The following is a 17,208-nucleotide window of genomic DNA, read 5'->3' as shown; positions in this document are numbered from 1 at the left end:
GCTTCAAAAACTAAAGCTTAAGATTGCACGTATACTTTTTTATTTATGTTTTTGTTTTGATTAAATTAATACTAACAAATTACTGTTTATAGATTAAAATAATGACGACACATAGTGTATCTTATATAAGACCATAAACCAATTGTTTATTAAAAAAAAAGTTACTCTCGTTTAGGTTGAATAATACTGTATTAACTGATTAACTAGAATGAATCCTCAAGACCAGCCCCTATACAATGTATAAGGGGAAATTCTTGTTTAGATTTTAAACTTTTATATTTCATGATTAGTTTCAATAAAGATTAAAAGTCACAATTTATTTCAAATTCAAATATGATTTAATGATTTTTGAATAACAATATTTAACGTGATAGCGTGTCAAATTGAGAAATACTTTCAAAAATGTCTACATGTTAAGATTTCAAGTGACTGAAATTACAACATTTTTAAGGTGTCGGAGAAACTGTGCGTGTGTGTGACTTTTATGAAAATGACCACGGTTTTTCATACTATATATAAGACACATCAATAGCGCTTTATAACCGACTGAAATGAACATATACTATAAAATATACAAGAAAGTACAACATGAACATTGAAAACATAGTTCTAAATTGAAGATGAAATCAATATCGTTTTTCTCAAAATTAGGATGAAATGAATATATAATAGTACAACAATAAACATCAATGTTCATTTTCGATTTCTTCGGAGTGTTCTGATATTATTATCCTTTAATAGAAATATATTTTTTTTTAATTTTTACATTTAACGCAAGGAATCATGAAACAAGACTAATTGGTATTATACGTTAAGGTGGTATCCAACACCTTCACTAAAATTAATTTGATTCGTTTAATTTTCAAAAAAAATTGAAAAAAATGCATTAACTCTGACCCTTTGACAAAAAAATAAAAATTTCGAAATATTTGAACCAACCAATTTATCAAAAAAATTACACTGGTTATATAACAGTTTGACAAACACTAATTTTGATCATTGAGAAGCTTGATATTCCTTTAACAACACAGCGTAATTAAAACTTTAAGCTGATTTTACAGAGTAATATCCCTGTAGTGTTAGGTACCACCTTAGGTAGTTAAAATTTTCATAAGGGGTGTCAGTTATGGACGATATAACAAATTGATGCTTTGTCATGACTGACAGAAAGTGTTCACTTTTATGAATCTTGCAATTGGATAATAGAAAAATTAAAGCACTATTTACCTTTCGGTAATATCGAAATAAAGTAGAAGAAATCATACAAAAACAGAATAAACAACCAAAGTGCGGTTTCTTGAATTTCGACGAAAATGTTGCGAACCATTGTTGTTGACGAGGCTGATGTTTTATGTGTTTGTTGCAGATTCAGGACCTCTTTACTACAACTGGACTGCAGGTGTAAGAATAAGAACTAACCTTGGTCAGATTGAAGATTGGGCTCAACGGAATGGCTTTGAAGAAGAATTCGCTCAAGTCTCTGAAAAACTTCTCACTGCTGCAGAATTTCTTTCTACCTCCAAATCTCTATTACTAAAAGTAAGTATTCAATGATCATGAAGCAGGCGTATATTACTACACTCATTATGTTGTTTTTATATACTGTAACTATTAATTGAAATACTGTAAGGAGAAATGATGCGATCGGGCGTCACGTGTTACGTGGGTTTATTCGCAATATATCATGCTGCAATAATATCAAACAGTATATTTAATGCATCATTTTGACATGAACATACAAAAACAATGATCTTGCAGGAATTAAACGTTCTTATTTAACGTTGCACGTGTTGCATTCGGGGTGGGGGAGAATAAATAATTGATGCTCATCAATTGGTGTAATAATACCTCATCTTCTTTTTTATATTTAAAACATGAAGCAAAATTGCTACAAATTTATGGAAATTACACTGTACACAACCAAAACTACAACGATCTTTTAGTATAAATTATAAATTACCGCTTCTATGGCGGAGTAATTGGAACTTTATCAAAACAAATGTTTTAATAAAATTGTGCATATTGTTGGTTTGCTTAACTTCAAATTGGATACAGTTCATCCTATAGCTTGACATTCTTATATCATGAGATAGGACTGACCAAGAGCTCTAAGAGGCTTGCAAGTTTGACTGCAACAGAAAAAACAATAGCACATTAGAAAGTAAAGGCAAACATAGAGCGTGTCAGGCTACCACTATGTAAAACGTTGGTTGGATTTACTTGTCAGTTATGTTGTATAAAAACCTGGCATAATGCTTTAAATTATGAAATATAGACACATTGGTTGATTGTTGTTTGCTTATCGTTCTTGTCAATGGGCGATGTGGGTATACGACCTTCTTGTCCCTATGACAAAAATTAACAGCAGACATTTCAAAAGTCAATTCATAATCTTCAACAGTAAGAGACTGGTACCTACACAATGTGTAAATGCAATTAGAACATATGAAGTTTAAATTAGTATTCTTTATGGTCAACATGTGAGAGTAACTTATTGACATACATTCACATACTAGTATATGAAAAGATTTGCCGAATTGATACTTTTCAGTTTGACTGGATGAAACTAAAGACCAATTTTCAACCACTGAACGAGGCACAACTGTATCATCTAGTTTGTGGATATGATAATGGAGACAAATCGCCGCCTTTGTCATGGTTACCATCACCCGAAGACAAACATCAGGCAAACATAAAAGGTATTGCAAATTTCATGTATTCACCTTTACAAAATGAATCCTTAATTGTAAGTGTATTATCAAGACAAAGAAAAAAATCATGATACACATAGATACTAGTAATCAGAATTTTGAAACAAAATAACTTCAATACCTAAGAGAAAATTGTTTCATATATTACTAGCATAACAAAAAGATTTAAATAAAAACTTAATGAACATTCAGACACATAATTTTACAGACAGAGAATACTTTACACTAAATAATTCAAAATTTGGTGACTATGTGGAACGCATCTATCCCATTGAACTAGAGATAAAGGATACTACAGATACAGTTAAGTCGGCTTCATATCTTGACTTACATCTAGAAATTGACAATGAGGGTCGGTTGAAAACAAAACTTTACGACAAAAGAGATGATTTTACCTTTCCAGTTGTGAACTTTCCATTTCTAAGTAGCAACATTCCAGCAGCACCTGCATACTGGGTATATACCTCCAAATTGATACGATATTCCCGTGCTTGCATTTCCCATCATGATTTTCTTGATAAAGGGTTGATGCTCACAAGGAAGCTATTAAACCAAGAGTTTCAAATGGTGAAGTTGAAATTATCCCTTCGTAAATTTTACAGACGCCATCACGAGTTGGTTGACCGTTATGGAATAACCGTTTCACAAATGATATCGGATATGTTCCTTACGTCGTAACTACAATCCCCTTCCCTTTCATGAATGTGACCTACTGAATTAGACTATTTACCGGATTTGATATCACATAAGCAACACGACGGGTGCCACATGTGGAGCAGGATCTGCTTACCCTTCCGGAGCACCTGAGATCATCCCTAGTTTTTGGTGGGGTTCATTTTGTTTATTCTTTGGTTTTATATATTGTGTCATGTGTACTATTGTTTGTTTGTTTGTCTTTTTCGTTTTTAGCCATGGCGATGTCAGTTTGTTTTAGATTTATGAGTTTGACGGTCCCTTTGGCATCTTTCGTCCCTCTTTTACAGAATTTTTTTATCCTATACTTGAATTCATATTATTTTGACCAAAGGAAACGGATTAAAATTTCACGCCAAAGAGTAAAAACAAGAATGTGTCCTCAGTACACGAATGCCCCACTCGCACTATCATTTACTATGTTCAGTGGACCGTGAAATTGGGGTAAAATCTCTAATTTGACATAAAAATAAGAAAGATCATATCATAGGAAACATGTGTACCAAGTTTGAAGTCGATTAAAATCAAAAACTACCTTGACCAAAAACTTTAACCTGAGGCGGGACAGACGGACGGACAGACGGACGGATGGACGGACGGACGAACGGACGCACATACCAGAAAACATAATGCCCCTCTACTATCGTAGGTGGGGCATAAAAATCTTAGACGGTGAATTCATGGTCTACATGTTGAACGATATTAGATTCTAAAAAATTACTATAACAGTTTAATAAGCTTTCAAGCGCGGAATCCGATACAGGATTAAAAGATCAAGGTTGCTTCTCGTCTGAATCTGTACCTGGCTTTTTAAAACAACATAAGAAATTGAATTTAAATCAAAAATTAATGAGAATATTATTACAATCTCTTTTATAGAAGACATACCTTTGGAAATGACAGCACATCCACCATTTTTGATTCCACAAGACAATGGTTGTATTGATCTGATACACCCTCCTGATGAGCAGGCCTTCTGGAAGATGTTTAAAGAACTCCATCCAGTATATGGAGTAACTGAAGGTACATCTTACACTTTGGTTTAATATGGTACTAAACACCTTGAAGTGAATTAACTTGGGTCGTTAAATTTTCGTATTTTGACTAAATATTTACTTAAACCCTTTGACAAAAAATTTAATTTTCAAAAAACTTAAACCATACAATATATAATATATGAGGTTAATTCGTTATTTGTCAGATAAAACGGTTTTCTAAAAGGTGTGTTCAAAGTTAAAAGCAACCACATGCTAACAATGTACATTTCAAAATGATTAAAGGCCTTGTACACAACTGATTTTTATTATTTATTCAGATGACAGTGATAGCGGATTCAGTCCTTCTAATACTCCAAGATTTTCTAGTAATTTTCCCAAAGCTGAGCTTCAAAATTCTTTCTTCAATACTCCTGATGGTAACCGTAGTGATACAGAAGTGTATAGAGATTTAAGTCATAACGGAGATACTACGTCTCCATCTGACATTAGTACCGGTGCCAAAAAACAGTTCTACAAACTTTCATATGAAAGTGATACCAACTCAACGCCAATGACTTCCACGCCATCTTCGCCAAAACATCCCCCATCGTCAAAACGACAAGAGTCTATTAACAGAAGACTTGATTTGTTAATCACAAACAATAATTTGAATGTTCCTGAAAATTTTCAAAACGGAATAACCCCAATTGAAGACGCTGCGCCACCGCTACCACCAAGAAGTTACAAATTTCCTTCGTCGCCAACATCACCACATCAATTGACAAATGGGAGTCTTTCACTAAGTGCTAACAGTATAAGTCTTAAGAAACAGTTATCACATGAACTTCAAGATGAAGATCCTTTAGGGAGGGAAAATCTTGCTCAAGTCAATCGCCAGATTTACGAATCACTTGGACAAATGAGTCCGACAAGTAAGTTTAAACTAGAGGTTACAAGATTCAAAGATATATAGTATGATATTTAATTTGAACTTTTTTAGCGATTCTGGTATATTTGGTTACTTCGAAAACCCTAATAACTACTTTGGTTAAGTTGAAATATATAGTATAAATACTTTAACCCATTGCATATTCTCCAGAAAAATAACATGGTATATTTTTCAGAATATTGATATTCTATATATAATATATTTTTTTCACAGATAGCAGACCTCCATTGGTTCCAGTTTTGGGTACTACAGTGAAGTCAGCAAATAATCCAGTTTTCTCTGTTGGGATTACAAAGGGTGATAAGGGCCTAGGACTAGGCCTGATAGACGGCCTGGTTAGTTGTCTGTTGAATAAATTATGTGCTTACTTTTAGTCTTAGATGGATTTAAGCACTCTTTTTGTGTCCCGTTTGGTGTTGTAGTAATTATTATCCTTGGCGTAAAAATATTTTTATTTGAGCATCACTTCCGAAATCAATTACACTATTTTCCTTTTACTACATGCTCATTTAAATTCTTTTACAAATGGTTCCCTCTCGCACATACGCTGTGTGGTTGTCAAAGTTCTTCGAAAGGTCAGGTTGTTAGGTCAATGCATTCGGAAACACTTTCTTCAAATAAGATTATGGGAAAACAATTATTTAATAACGGTACATTTCTGAATATTTTGATGTGATAAAGGATTTTCTAAATCAGTTTCATATGACTATGTTAAATACTACTGTCTCTTAAAACGTGTGTTAAGTATTAAATATATTAACTCAACGATTTATACCAACTAATGTCTCTTAAAACGTGTGTTAAGTATTAAATATATTAACTCAAAGATTGTTACAAAAAAATACTGCCATCCTTTTTAAACGTTATACAATGATCTATTGTCTGGTTCATATATTTGCATGATGGCAAACCAAACAATGTGTATAAAATAAGAATACTTTACGCACGTATTCATGTTTTTTCATAATTATGTGGTATGTGTAATATCTAACATGCTTCAAAATTTATTTTCTAATCAATGTCATAGTATATGTAACGTCTAACATGCTTCGATATTATTTTTTTTTAATTCAATGTCAATCACTTGTAGTATACGCCTCTAAGACTGGCCGGTGAATGTAACGTTTAACATGCATACACACTTATTTTCTAATCAATGTCACTCACTTGTAGTATACACCTCTAAGACTGGCCGGTATATACATTCGAAAAGTCTTGCCAGGAAGTCCAGCAGCAGACATTGGTAGAATACAAGTTGGAGATCGTCTGCTGTGTGTCAATGGTAAAAGTATAGTTGGTGCTGATTATCAAAGGTTCGTTCACTATAACTAGTTTATATTCTTTGTGTTGTTGTGACACGGCGATGGCTGCTGTATCCCTATTTGGACAATTTAGCAGTTATGTCTGTTTTGTTCACGCATCGTTGTCGATATAATGTAATTTGACGAAACTGTCACACAAGTGAGAGGTTTAGCGCTATAAAAAATGTTAAATCCACCATTTTCTACACAAGCTCTTTTGATGTGTTTGGTTTTTTACTTTGCCATTTGATTAGGGACTTTACGTTTTGAATTCCCTCGGAGCTCAGTATTTTGTTTGGTATACTTTATTAGTTTCTTTCGGATAATGCATGTAGGATTTAAATTGAACTGATCACTGATTCTCTGATTGCTTATAGAAATCGTTAAAGGATTCCCTGAGTGTCTTTCTTATATTCATTCCATATTTTCTGAAAATGCGTATACAAATATAAGGTATCACCAGCCCAGTAGCCAGTACTTCGGTACTGGCATGAAAATACGGATTTTTTGAGATATTAAAATTTACTGTTACAAAATATTACAAATTATTATGAATTAAGGAATGTATCTCCCTCATGCAAAGCTCTGATTCTTTTCACGGATTTGGCTAAACCTTTTGGACCTTTTGGATTATAGCTCTTCATCTTTTATATAATCTTTGGATTTCAAATATTTTGGCCACGAGCATCACTGAAGAGACATGTATTGTCGAAATGCGCATCTGGTGCAAGAAAATTGGTACCGTTGATTTTATATAAGCTCTGATTACTAGTCATTCGTAATTGTTTCTCACTCTTACTGAATCATGCGTGTAAATATGACATGTCTTGAATTACAGGTTAGATGAGTAATGCAAATATTTATAATATGTCATCAGCCAAGATGCCCCCTACTTTCTACACTAATTTAAGCATAAAATTTATAATTGCATATCATAATTTTTGCAGAACCAACCCCTGCACAGGTTGTTATAAAATTTGCTCAATTGATGACACAAGTCTGTGCCCAGACTTGTATTTCTCGAAAAGTATATACATTATTGAGGTGTTAACCATTCTTACAGTTATTTTGTTTTATTTTTTAGTGCTATGAAATTAATTCGCGCGGCTGGAGAGCAGTTGACGTTATTAGTAGCCAAAGGAAATGAGTCCATTGCCACAAAGATTTCATCATCAAGTTGCTAAAACAAACATGATCCTTTTAACGTGTGCACACAATATTTGGTGTATAATAATTAATTATATTATCTTCAATTCATAAATGTTTATAAATATTGTTCGTTTTGAAATTCAGGTATTCAATTTTATTAATCTTATAAGACGATGAAAGAAATTTGAGATTTATAACTATTTTTTTTATATATTTCCAATAATACTTATTTTCGAAAATATTTTTTTATAGATTTGATTTCATTAAATTCATTTCTTACCATTTACCAAAGAATAAAATATCGATATGTTTGTTTATTACACGTTCATCATTATGACAAATCTACGCATTGTGGATTCTAAAATATGTATCGTATGTGAAGACTCCTTATAAAACCTTATCATAAAATATGTTATATTTTATCTATTATTTATACTATTTGTGAATAAAATTTTGATATGTGATTAATACATTCTAATATTTCTACTGTTTTACGAGAAACTTTACGTAAATTTGAAACATATTACATGTGTGACTTATTAAGCAAATTCTCAATAATCCCAGCACTGAGCTGCATACCCTATGTAGTAAAGGAAAATAATTCCAAAGCGGATTGATAAATTTTACAGAGTTTGAATGTGAAGGTGAATTTCAATCAAACCTCTTTCCATGCAACCTTGAATGGGGTGACTTTATTGTCATTCATAAAGTACGCTTGAGATTACTTATAGTTTCGAACCCCACAACTATGAAATGTTCAAAGGATAGCAATGTAATGTGCCAACTGCGTCACTGATGAGTCTTATGTATACGAAACGCTGATATGAGCTCAGACAAACAAAAAGTAAAGTTTTGAACCTCCTTTAAAAAGAAAAAATCAACCGATATAGCAAAGACTGATTGACCAGCGAACTGACCAGCAGAAAAAAAACACGCCGACGGAGGGGGAACATATGTTTCTGTCCGTAGCTTAGGTATATGAAGATAACTAAACTACGTAGCAACATCACAAAATATCGACATAAAAGATTTGCAGTGATGAATTCTAATTATTCGATAATTAGATAAGATATGGTCATATACTGTAAAATGAACTAATAAGCAAGGAATGAAACAGATTGACGATACGGGCTGATTTGTTAATTCCTGGAAGCGTTATTAGTGTAAAATATCAACTGTACCTTTGATAAACTTCTGTACAATCACAGAGAGGCTTCACATATCAAATCAAATTTCAGATCCCTTTTTCTAATCGTGATCTAGAACGGGAAACAATACTATACAATAAGCATTTTTGCGCTTGTCCTATTTCAGGAGCCTGTGGCTTTTGTTAGTTTAATCGTGTTTTTGTTGTTCTTGTCCATTCATATGTTCCGGAGTTTAGTATGACATCCATTTTCACTGAACATGTATACAATTTTGTTTAGGGGCAAGCTGCAGCCTGCCAACTGCTACGGTATTTCCCTGTTGTGTAGAAGACCTATTGGAGTCCTTGGTCTGTTTTCTGCTCTTTGGTCATGTTGTCATCTCTTTGACACATTCCTCATTTTCCTTCTCAAGTTTATTCGTCACTTTAAGATAGAAAATATATTAAACTAATCATGAAAAAGTATGCAAAAATACCTCTGCAATTTATTTTCATTTTTGGATGACTGAACAGCCATTTAAAATGTTTGTAGTTACGTGTTGAACCTCCATAATTCATTGAATGGTTAAATCGGGTTTTGTTATGAATTCATCTATGATACAGTAATGTATCCTTGAGTATAAATATTTCAGTTTTTGATAGTGAGTTCAAATGTTCCTGCCCACAGATATACTCATATATTATCTTCCTTTGCTTTAAGGGAGTCCGTAGAGCTATCAAGCATCTGACGGCACTGAATATTTTGGCATCTTTACTACATTACCAAATTATGTTATGCTCTATTGTTATGTATTCTTCGCATTCTTAATTATGTTTTGCAACTAACTGTTCTTGTTTAAGGTATCTAATTGTGTCACACAAAAGGGACAAATCAGGTTACTTTGCATGAATTTGATCAGTTTTCATTGAACTAAAGCTAAGTCTAAAATTCATATTTGTTCTTTTTTGTGTTTATTTCTTATATTGGCTTTGAAATAGCTGTCAAACACTGCGAGTACTCTTAAATCTGTACTGTGTCTTTTTTGTTGTTATAAGAAATCCGCTCACGTCCACTCTGTGTTTTTGTTTTAAGCATTTCTATTTGTATCCGTCTGATCAGTTAAGCCTTTTTCAACTGATTTATATAGTTCATTCTTATTTTGTACTGTTACACTACTGTCACATGTTATGGGGTGTCCCGCTTACATGTTTAACCCCGCCACATTATGTATGTATGTGCCAGTTCCAAGGCAGGAGCCTGTATTTCAGTGATTGTCGTGTTCGATTTTTTTCGTAATTTGTTGTGTACATTTATCATGTTGATAGGTCGTTAGTTTTTCTCGTTTGAATTTTTGTGATTTCGGGCCTTTCATAGATAACTATGTAGTCTGGGTTTTGCTGATTGTTGTAGGCCCTACGGTGACCTATAACTTAATTTGTGTGTCTTAAATAGCGAAAGTACACCTGCACCGCAAAACAAGTCAGTATTCAATATATTAAGTGTTTCTAAATTGGAAATAAAATTAGGAATGCATGATAACTGTTCATCAAATTAACTACATTTTCTGTATTTTTTAAAATTGCACAATATACAATATGTGATTCATAAATTGTTCTACCATCACCCTAAGCATCACCTTGATTGTACGGTATGAACAACGTCTACTAGCAACTACTAAATACTGTAAGTTAGATTTGTATGCATGTTCGTTTGATACTTATAGTCAGTAGTTTTGTGGTGCGTGTTACTCAATTCGGGCTTGTGGGTCCCAATTATGAATGAATTACTGGCCAAACATTGCCAATATAACGAAACTATAAAACACCTGTCATACAATAGGAAGGTTTAGCTAGCTATAAAACAAGGTTTCACCCACCATTTGCTTCGAAATTAATGTCTGTAACAGGTCAGACGTTTCACAGTTGTTTTACAATCTTTTTGTTTGCTGAGAACATTTAATTCCATAAGTTTTTATAGAGTTTCACTTTTAGAATATACCTTGGATGACGGATTTTTTGTTATACTTTTTTCTATAAATGCTTAAATACCGGTGTGCTTATTGTACGTATAAGCATACAACCGCATGACCGAACGGGCTGATCCATTCGAATACATTCGAATACAGTGTTCAGTTTTGGTTCATAACTCTCGTACTTTACTAATTTTCATTTATCTGTTTTAAAAAATCAGAACTTTAGTTACATGTCTATGATTAACTCTTCCTAACGAAGTTCCATCCTTCGTTTAAGTTCAATAACTTTCTATTATAGTATTTGACAGGTTTCAATTGTTAAGAGTACAAAGGCTTACTGTTGCATCTTTCAAATCAGCGGGAAATAGTATGTTACGTTATTGTCTCCTCGTTTTTATGACAAAACGTTTCTGAAAAAAAACGTGCGTGATTCAAATCACAGCCTCAATATTGACAGATTAGATTTGATTTCACTTTGTATCAGTAAGATAGAAAAATTGATGAAAATCTTTATAACTGGTATACTACAAAACTATAGTATAGATTTATAATTTATAGTCCTCGTCATTACAACATTCATATCATTATTCGCAACGATATTTCAGGTGACAAACAGTATGACAAATAATAATATTCTTATATATATTATTTATTCTTTATCACTTCATCCTTAAATAAACATCACACAGCAACCCCAAAAAAAAGCACACAATAGATAGATATTTTACAAACTACCATTATCATTCAGTCATTTAATATTCCACTGAAAATAAGTGTGTGTTTTCTTGAGCATACTGCATACATCATATTTATAATTTTATCTAATGAAAGAGTTGCGAAATATACCAGACTCATAGATCGAAAATAAACTGACAATGCCATGTCAAAAACAAAACCAGACAAATGATAATACAATAGTAAAGAGTGTCATTGCCCCCAAGGGTATCCAAATCCCTAATATAGCACACAAGTGCTGCCATGAAATATTGAACAGCTATATCATGTTAAGAAGGGGTATTTGCGAAAAATACCAGTCGAGAGAATGTTAAATTTCACGAGCCGTAAGGCGAGGGAAATTCATTTTCAGGACTGGTATTTTTCGTAAATACCCCTCAAGAACATGGTATATCTGTTTAATTACACCGAATGTTAAGGTACTAAAACGCATTGATGATCGTGAAACAGGGTTGATAACAGTTAACAGCTTAAATTGATCTCAGATAACAGTCAACAACACCATAACAAGGCTCATAGCAGGTTAACACAAAAAGTATTGCACCCACCCACAGTAGTAATATTGTTTTGGGTAAAACATAACCAAAACAACAATCAACAAATATAGATACGCAGCTGTATCTACAAGGACTCACTTTAGTTTCATTCCTTCATACTTATGTTCTTATTAGTGATTCACGGTTAAAAAATCACCTTTCAATTTATAAAGGAAAACCAAAAGAACACAATTGAAACATTTGAAAATCGTCTATGGCCCATTCTTATATGACCTAGTTCAAATTGTACCAAACTTCGAGGAAATTTTAAAACGGAAAGTCCCTAATCGAATGGTAAAATCAAAAGCTCAAGCTCATCAAAAACTGAATAACAACAGTCATATTTGTGACTTAGAACATGCTTTTATATTGGTAGAAAATTGTTAAATAACCTGGTTTATAGCTAGTTAAATATATCACTTGTAGGACAGCCGCATAAACATTTCTTCAATTGCTCATGGTAAGTATGAAGTCAATGATAATAGTTATCAAAGGTACCAGGATTATAATTTAATACGCCAGACGCGCGTTTCGTCTACATAAGACTCATCAGTGACGCTCAGATCAAAACAGTTGAAAATCCAACCAATTACAAAGTTGAAGAGCATTGAGGACCCAAACTTCCAAAAAGTTGTGCCAAATACGGCTACGGTAATCTACACCTGGGGGTAACAAAATCCTTGATAAGCATCATTTTACAATGTCACATCCATTTAAAAAATGACTGGGAAGGCAGATATAACATATCTGTTGCGATCCGATATTCCTGAACGCTCAACTAATAGAATGCTAAATATAAAATAAAAATTCTCCGCTTTAAAATTGTTTTTGATTGCCACAAACACATATTTTTCATATATATGCTCTGTTTTATAAAATAGTTTATTTAAACATTCTGCGACTGCAACTTAATTGTAGAGTAACTCAAAACTGATAGTAGAGACACAACATAAAACCACCACTAAATCAATCACGTTCATCTCAAGTTGTTTGTAAAGGACTAAGATACTCGGTAAAAACAAAGCTTGATAATTACTTCATACATATGTTCATTCAATATAGTTTGATATCCTCTAGATGTCTTTTTTTTTATACCTATAAATTCTCTGTGACTTTTGTATACATCAAAGTCAGAACTTAAAATATTTTAATTTCTACTTAAGAAACGATCCATAGTGTTCCTAAAAACATTTTTTTTTTATATAGCTGCTTCAGATTGAATCTCGCTGTATTTAAAAACAATAATGAGGTCAAACATGCAGGCGTATGAGAAAAAAAATGTGTTCTGTTTTGTCAAATATGACAGGGTTTATAACACTTTTTTGTATTCAAGATTTTCCAAATGATAGACTTCATAACTTCAGCCATGTATTTACTTTTAAAAAAATCATGAATTCTTTTTGTATAATACATCTATGTCCTTATTGACTGTTGAATTCATTTCCAAATACTGTTAGTTCAATTTCTTCTGCCATGACCCTAAATCCTAAAATTCAAATGCTCGACTTTAACCAACGGTCATATATCTGATTTGGTACAGGAAGTTTCTTGTTTCAGAAGAACATGTTGAGTTACAACTGAATTTTAGATTTTATACAAAAAAGATCGGCCTTTCGGTCATATCTTTTACTCCTTAATACGTTTTGTGATGAAACATTTAGTTCATGTACGTTGACATAAACTTTACACAGAATTTTTAGTGTTTGAAAGTAGACAACGTCTGTTGCAATGAATTGGAGGCCAGCTCAGACTCAACAATATATTAGTATCAATACAATACGTTAAACTCTTCGTCAGTTAGTCTAATTATGAGTAATGACAACCCGTAACGGAAATCATTCCCAAGACTGATTGTGAAAAAAAAGTAGAACATGATGGCTGTTTATTTCAAATTCAAAATCCTGAACATTACGTAATAATTTATTTTTGGATGTAACGCGTCTTCTTATTGGCTAATGTTGTTTTGTTTATCATTTCATAGATATAATTTAGTCATGTGACCGTGACGTCATCAAAATGTTTGCATGGTTTACCCTGGTTTAACATGGAATTATAGGATTAAATTATAAGAAATACTTGGATTTTTTTTTCTGTCTATTCAACATGTTCAAAAAACATAAAAATGTGTTTCACTCTTTAAAATAACCTGCTTCGCGAGTTATTCAGTGTGCACCACATTTTGTAATGATATTTGTTCATAGACAGAACAAAATTTACATTCATTCCTTTAAAAGACATTGAATGTCGATATACGCATCTGGAGGAGACAACATAATCAATAGAGGAAACATGCGTTACAAGGCCAATGTGTCTAATTTCTTCCAGTTTATTTCTTCATTTAGTTGACTAGTTTCCCTTGGTTTCAGTTTGCAACCCAGATTTGTTTTTGTCCAATCGATTAATGACTTTTGAACACCAGTATCCTACTATTGTCTTTATTTTTCCTCTTTTAGTTCTTTTGTTTTCATTTACTAAAGCACTGAGTCGATACCTCTTATGATGGATTATCAGTTTATAAAATTGCCAGTTTATAAATTTTGAAATTAAAAACAAATATGGTGTCTCCTTCCCCAGGATTTTGGGGTTAGATTCATTTTCATTTTTTTTTATTCATTTAAAGAGCTGATCATAAATGATGATACGAAAAGAAAAGGATAAATAGAGAACCAATATATATGTATCAAATCGAGATACCAGTGATTTTTTTTTATTCCCATCTGTTACTGTAAAAATAATCCTTATACGATCTGACTACATCTCGTTTTTTTATTATTTGTTTTTGTGTTTAGGTAACCGGTATAAAGACGCAAGAATTTTAAAGAAATTGATATATTTAGATAGAAAACCACATCTTCGCTATAATGGGTTACGATGCAATCCTCTCCTCTCCATCATTGGCTTGAATTCCGGAGACACAAAGTAGTGATTTACATTGGTGGCAGTAATAACTGGCTGCATCCAATCAAAACGCGCCTTTAGGATGAACACGTGTTAATGTAGAAAATGTAAATAAACAATTGGCACGTGCTGATTGAGCAACAGGTCTTTATCCCCAAAACATGAAACGATTTTTAGTGACAATTTTAAAGTTCCTAATCAACTTATTGAAGATCCTGGTTATGTTTCTTGGGCAAATATTGGAATATCAATGTATATTTTCTGTTTCTTTTTCACGAAGTTTTGTAACCTCTAAACGCTACCGTTATAACACCTCCACACTGAAAAGTGTTCATGTGCTACCATTGGTCAAGCATAATGTATCTGGAACGGGCGTGTATTTGATTAACCGATAGATTGCGCAACATGTGTATTATGTGGGAACTCAAGATATACCCCCGCGACGCCTACCAATGAGGAAAATCCTGGAAAATCATAGGTCTGGTATATGTTCCTTTAGAATTTCAACCAAAGACGAAAAACTGGATCTTCCATCACTGTATCGAATGCCTAAACTACAAAAGTGTCTTTGCAAACAACGGTATATTGCTGGGTCTAACAAGTGCTCAACGAAACTTCTTTGTAAATTATTAACATCGATGTCATTAGCAATGTAAGCGGGGCATCAAAGTTATTGTGGAAGTGTCTATTCTAAATGCGATGTGAATCAGATGTGGATACTAAATAATTCCAATTTGAAAGATCTTTTAAAGTGCATACTGCAGCTGACAACTGACAATATCAAGATGCTTGATTTCTTGAGTGACAATATATTTGTTACGTTAGGAGGACATATTTTTTCATCAAACTATCGGCATTATTATGGCAACAAATTGTGTCTCTCTTCTTACCGACTTGTTCCTTTATTCTTACGAGACTCCGTGACGCTCAAATCAAAATATTTATAAAGCCAAACAAGTACAAAGTTCAATTTATACAGGAACTTCTTAAGAAGAAACAAAAGAAGAAGTAAGCAATATCCTTTAACTTTAATATTCGCTACATTGTATATAGATGATGTTTTCTCACTAAATTTGGTGACTATGTTGAACGCATCTTTCCCATCAAAGTACAGATAAAGGATACAACAGATACAGTTAAATCTGTCTCGAATTTTTACTAACATCTAGAAATTTACAATGAGGGTCGGTTAAAAACAAAACTTTACGACAAAAGACATTGTTTCAGCTTCACATTTGTGAACTTATCATTTTTATGTAGCAACATTCCATCAGTGTCTGACTATGGAGTTTATACCTCCTAATCGATACGATATTTCCGGGCTATGACTTTCTCAATAGAGGGTTGCTGCTATGACGTTTAAAACCAAGAGTTCCAAATGATGAAGTTGACATCATCCCTTCGTAAATTTTACGTACGCCATCACGAGTTGGTTGAACATTATAGTATATCAGTTTCAGAGATAATATCGGTTATGTTTCTTATGTCATAACTTCAGTCCTGAGTCCTTTAGTAAACATTACCTACAGGTTTAGACTATTTACCGGGTTTGTAATAACTTGAGCAACCAACGGATGCTACATCTGGAACAGAGTCTGCTCACCATTCCGAAGCACATGAAATAACCTCCAGTTTTTTGTGGGGTTCGTGGTGTTAATGGCATACGATATAGTTACAGGGGAGGTAATGACTTTGCTAACGTAAAATGTTATTTTCGCGACGTCAAACTGTGACATATCGGGAAAAGATTCACTTTTCGACTGATTTTTATCATTCAAACTGATTTAATTTGAATGTGCATGGACCCCTATTTTTTAAAACGGCATTTTGTGTCATTTTGCTGGGAGATTATGTGGACCAAATTTTATAAAACTGTAAATAGTACAATTTTTTTAATATTGATAAATATCCAGAAAAAAAATACGTTTTTTTCTCAATTCATGACAACTTGATAAATATGAGTTATTTCTGAATAAAAAATGCATACATTTTTTGGATCCTTACAAAATTCAGAAATTACAAATTATTTAACAAAAAGCAATTTGTGTTTATCTTTTAAAACACAAAAGTTATGACTTTCTTTCGAAAGAGAAAATACGGCCACAATCCCGATTTTTTTTAGCAAATATACAAAATTTCGACCTCATTTAACTCAAAAAG

The 17,208-nt window shown here is 32.7% G+C and overlaps 1 protein-coding gene across 1 annotated transcript in view; it reads left to right on the top strand.

The window, feature by feature from the left end:
• Nucleotides 1-7,921, top strand: part of LOC134725119 (ras-associating and dilute domain-containing protein-like) — a 30,065-nt gene extending 22,144 nt beyond the window's left edge. The window contains exons 6-12 of the mRNA XM_063588672.1: nt 1,367-1,539; nt 2,552-2,699; nt 4,284-4,427; nt 4,720-5,313; nt 5,544-5,665; nt 6,504-6,643; nt 7,716-7,921. Of these exons, the coding sequence (XP_063444742.1) occupies nt 1,367-1,539; nt 2,552-2,699; nt 4,284-4,427; nt 4,720-5,313; nt 5,544-5,665; nt 6,504-6,643; nt 7,716-7,815 (1,421 nt within the window). The 3' untranslated portion in view covers nt 7,816-7,921. The remainder of the gene's footprint in view (nt 1-1,366; nt 1,540-2,551; nt 2,700-4,283; nt 4,428-4,719; nt 5,314-5,543; nt 5,666-6,503; nt 6,644-7,715) is intronic.
• Nucleotides 7,922-17,208: the final 9,287 nt, after the last annotated feature.

The sequence above is a fragment of the Mytilus trossulus genome, chromosome 7 (assembly GCF_036588685.1).
Source record: "Mytilus trossulus isolate FHL-02 chromosome 7, PNRI_Mtr1.1.1.hap1, whole genome shotgun sequence".
Lineage (NCBI taxonomy): Eukaryota > Metazoa > Mollusca > Bivalvia > Mytilida > Mytilidae > Mytilus > Mytilus trossulus.
This window is presented reverse-complemented; position numbering and strand designations above follow the sequence as displayed.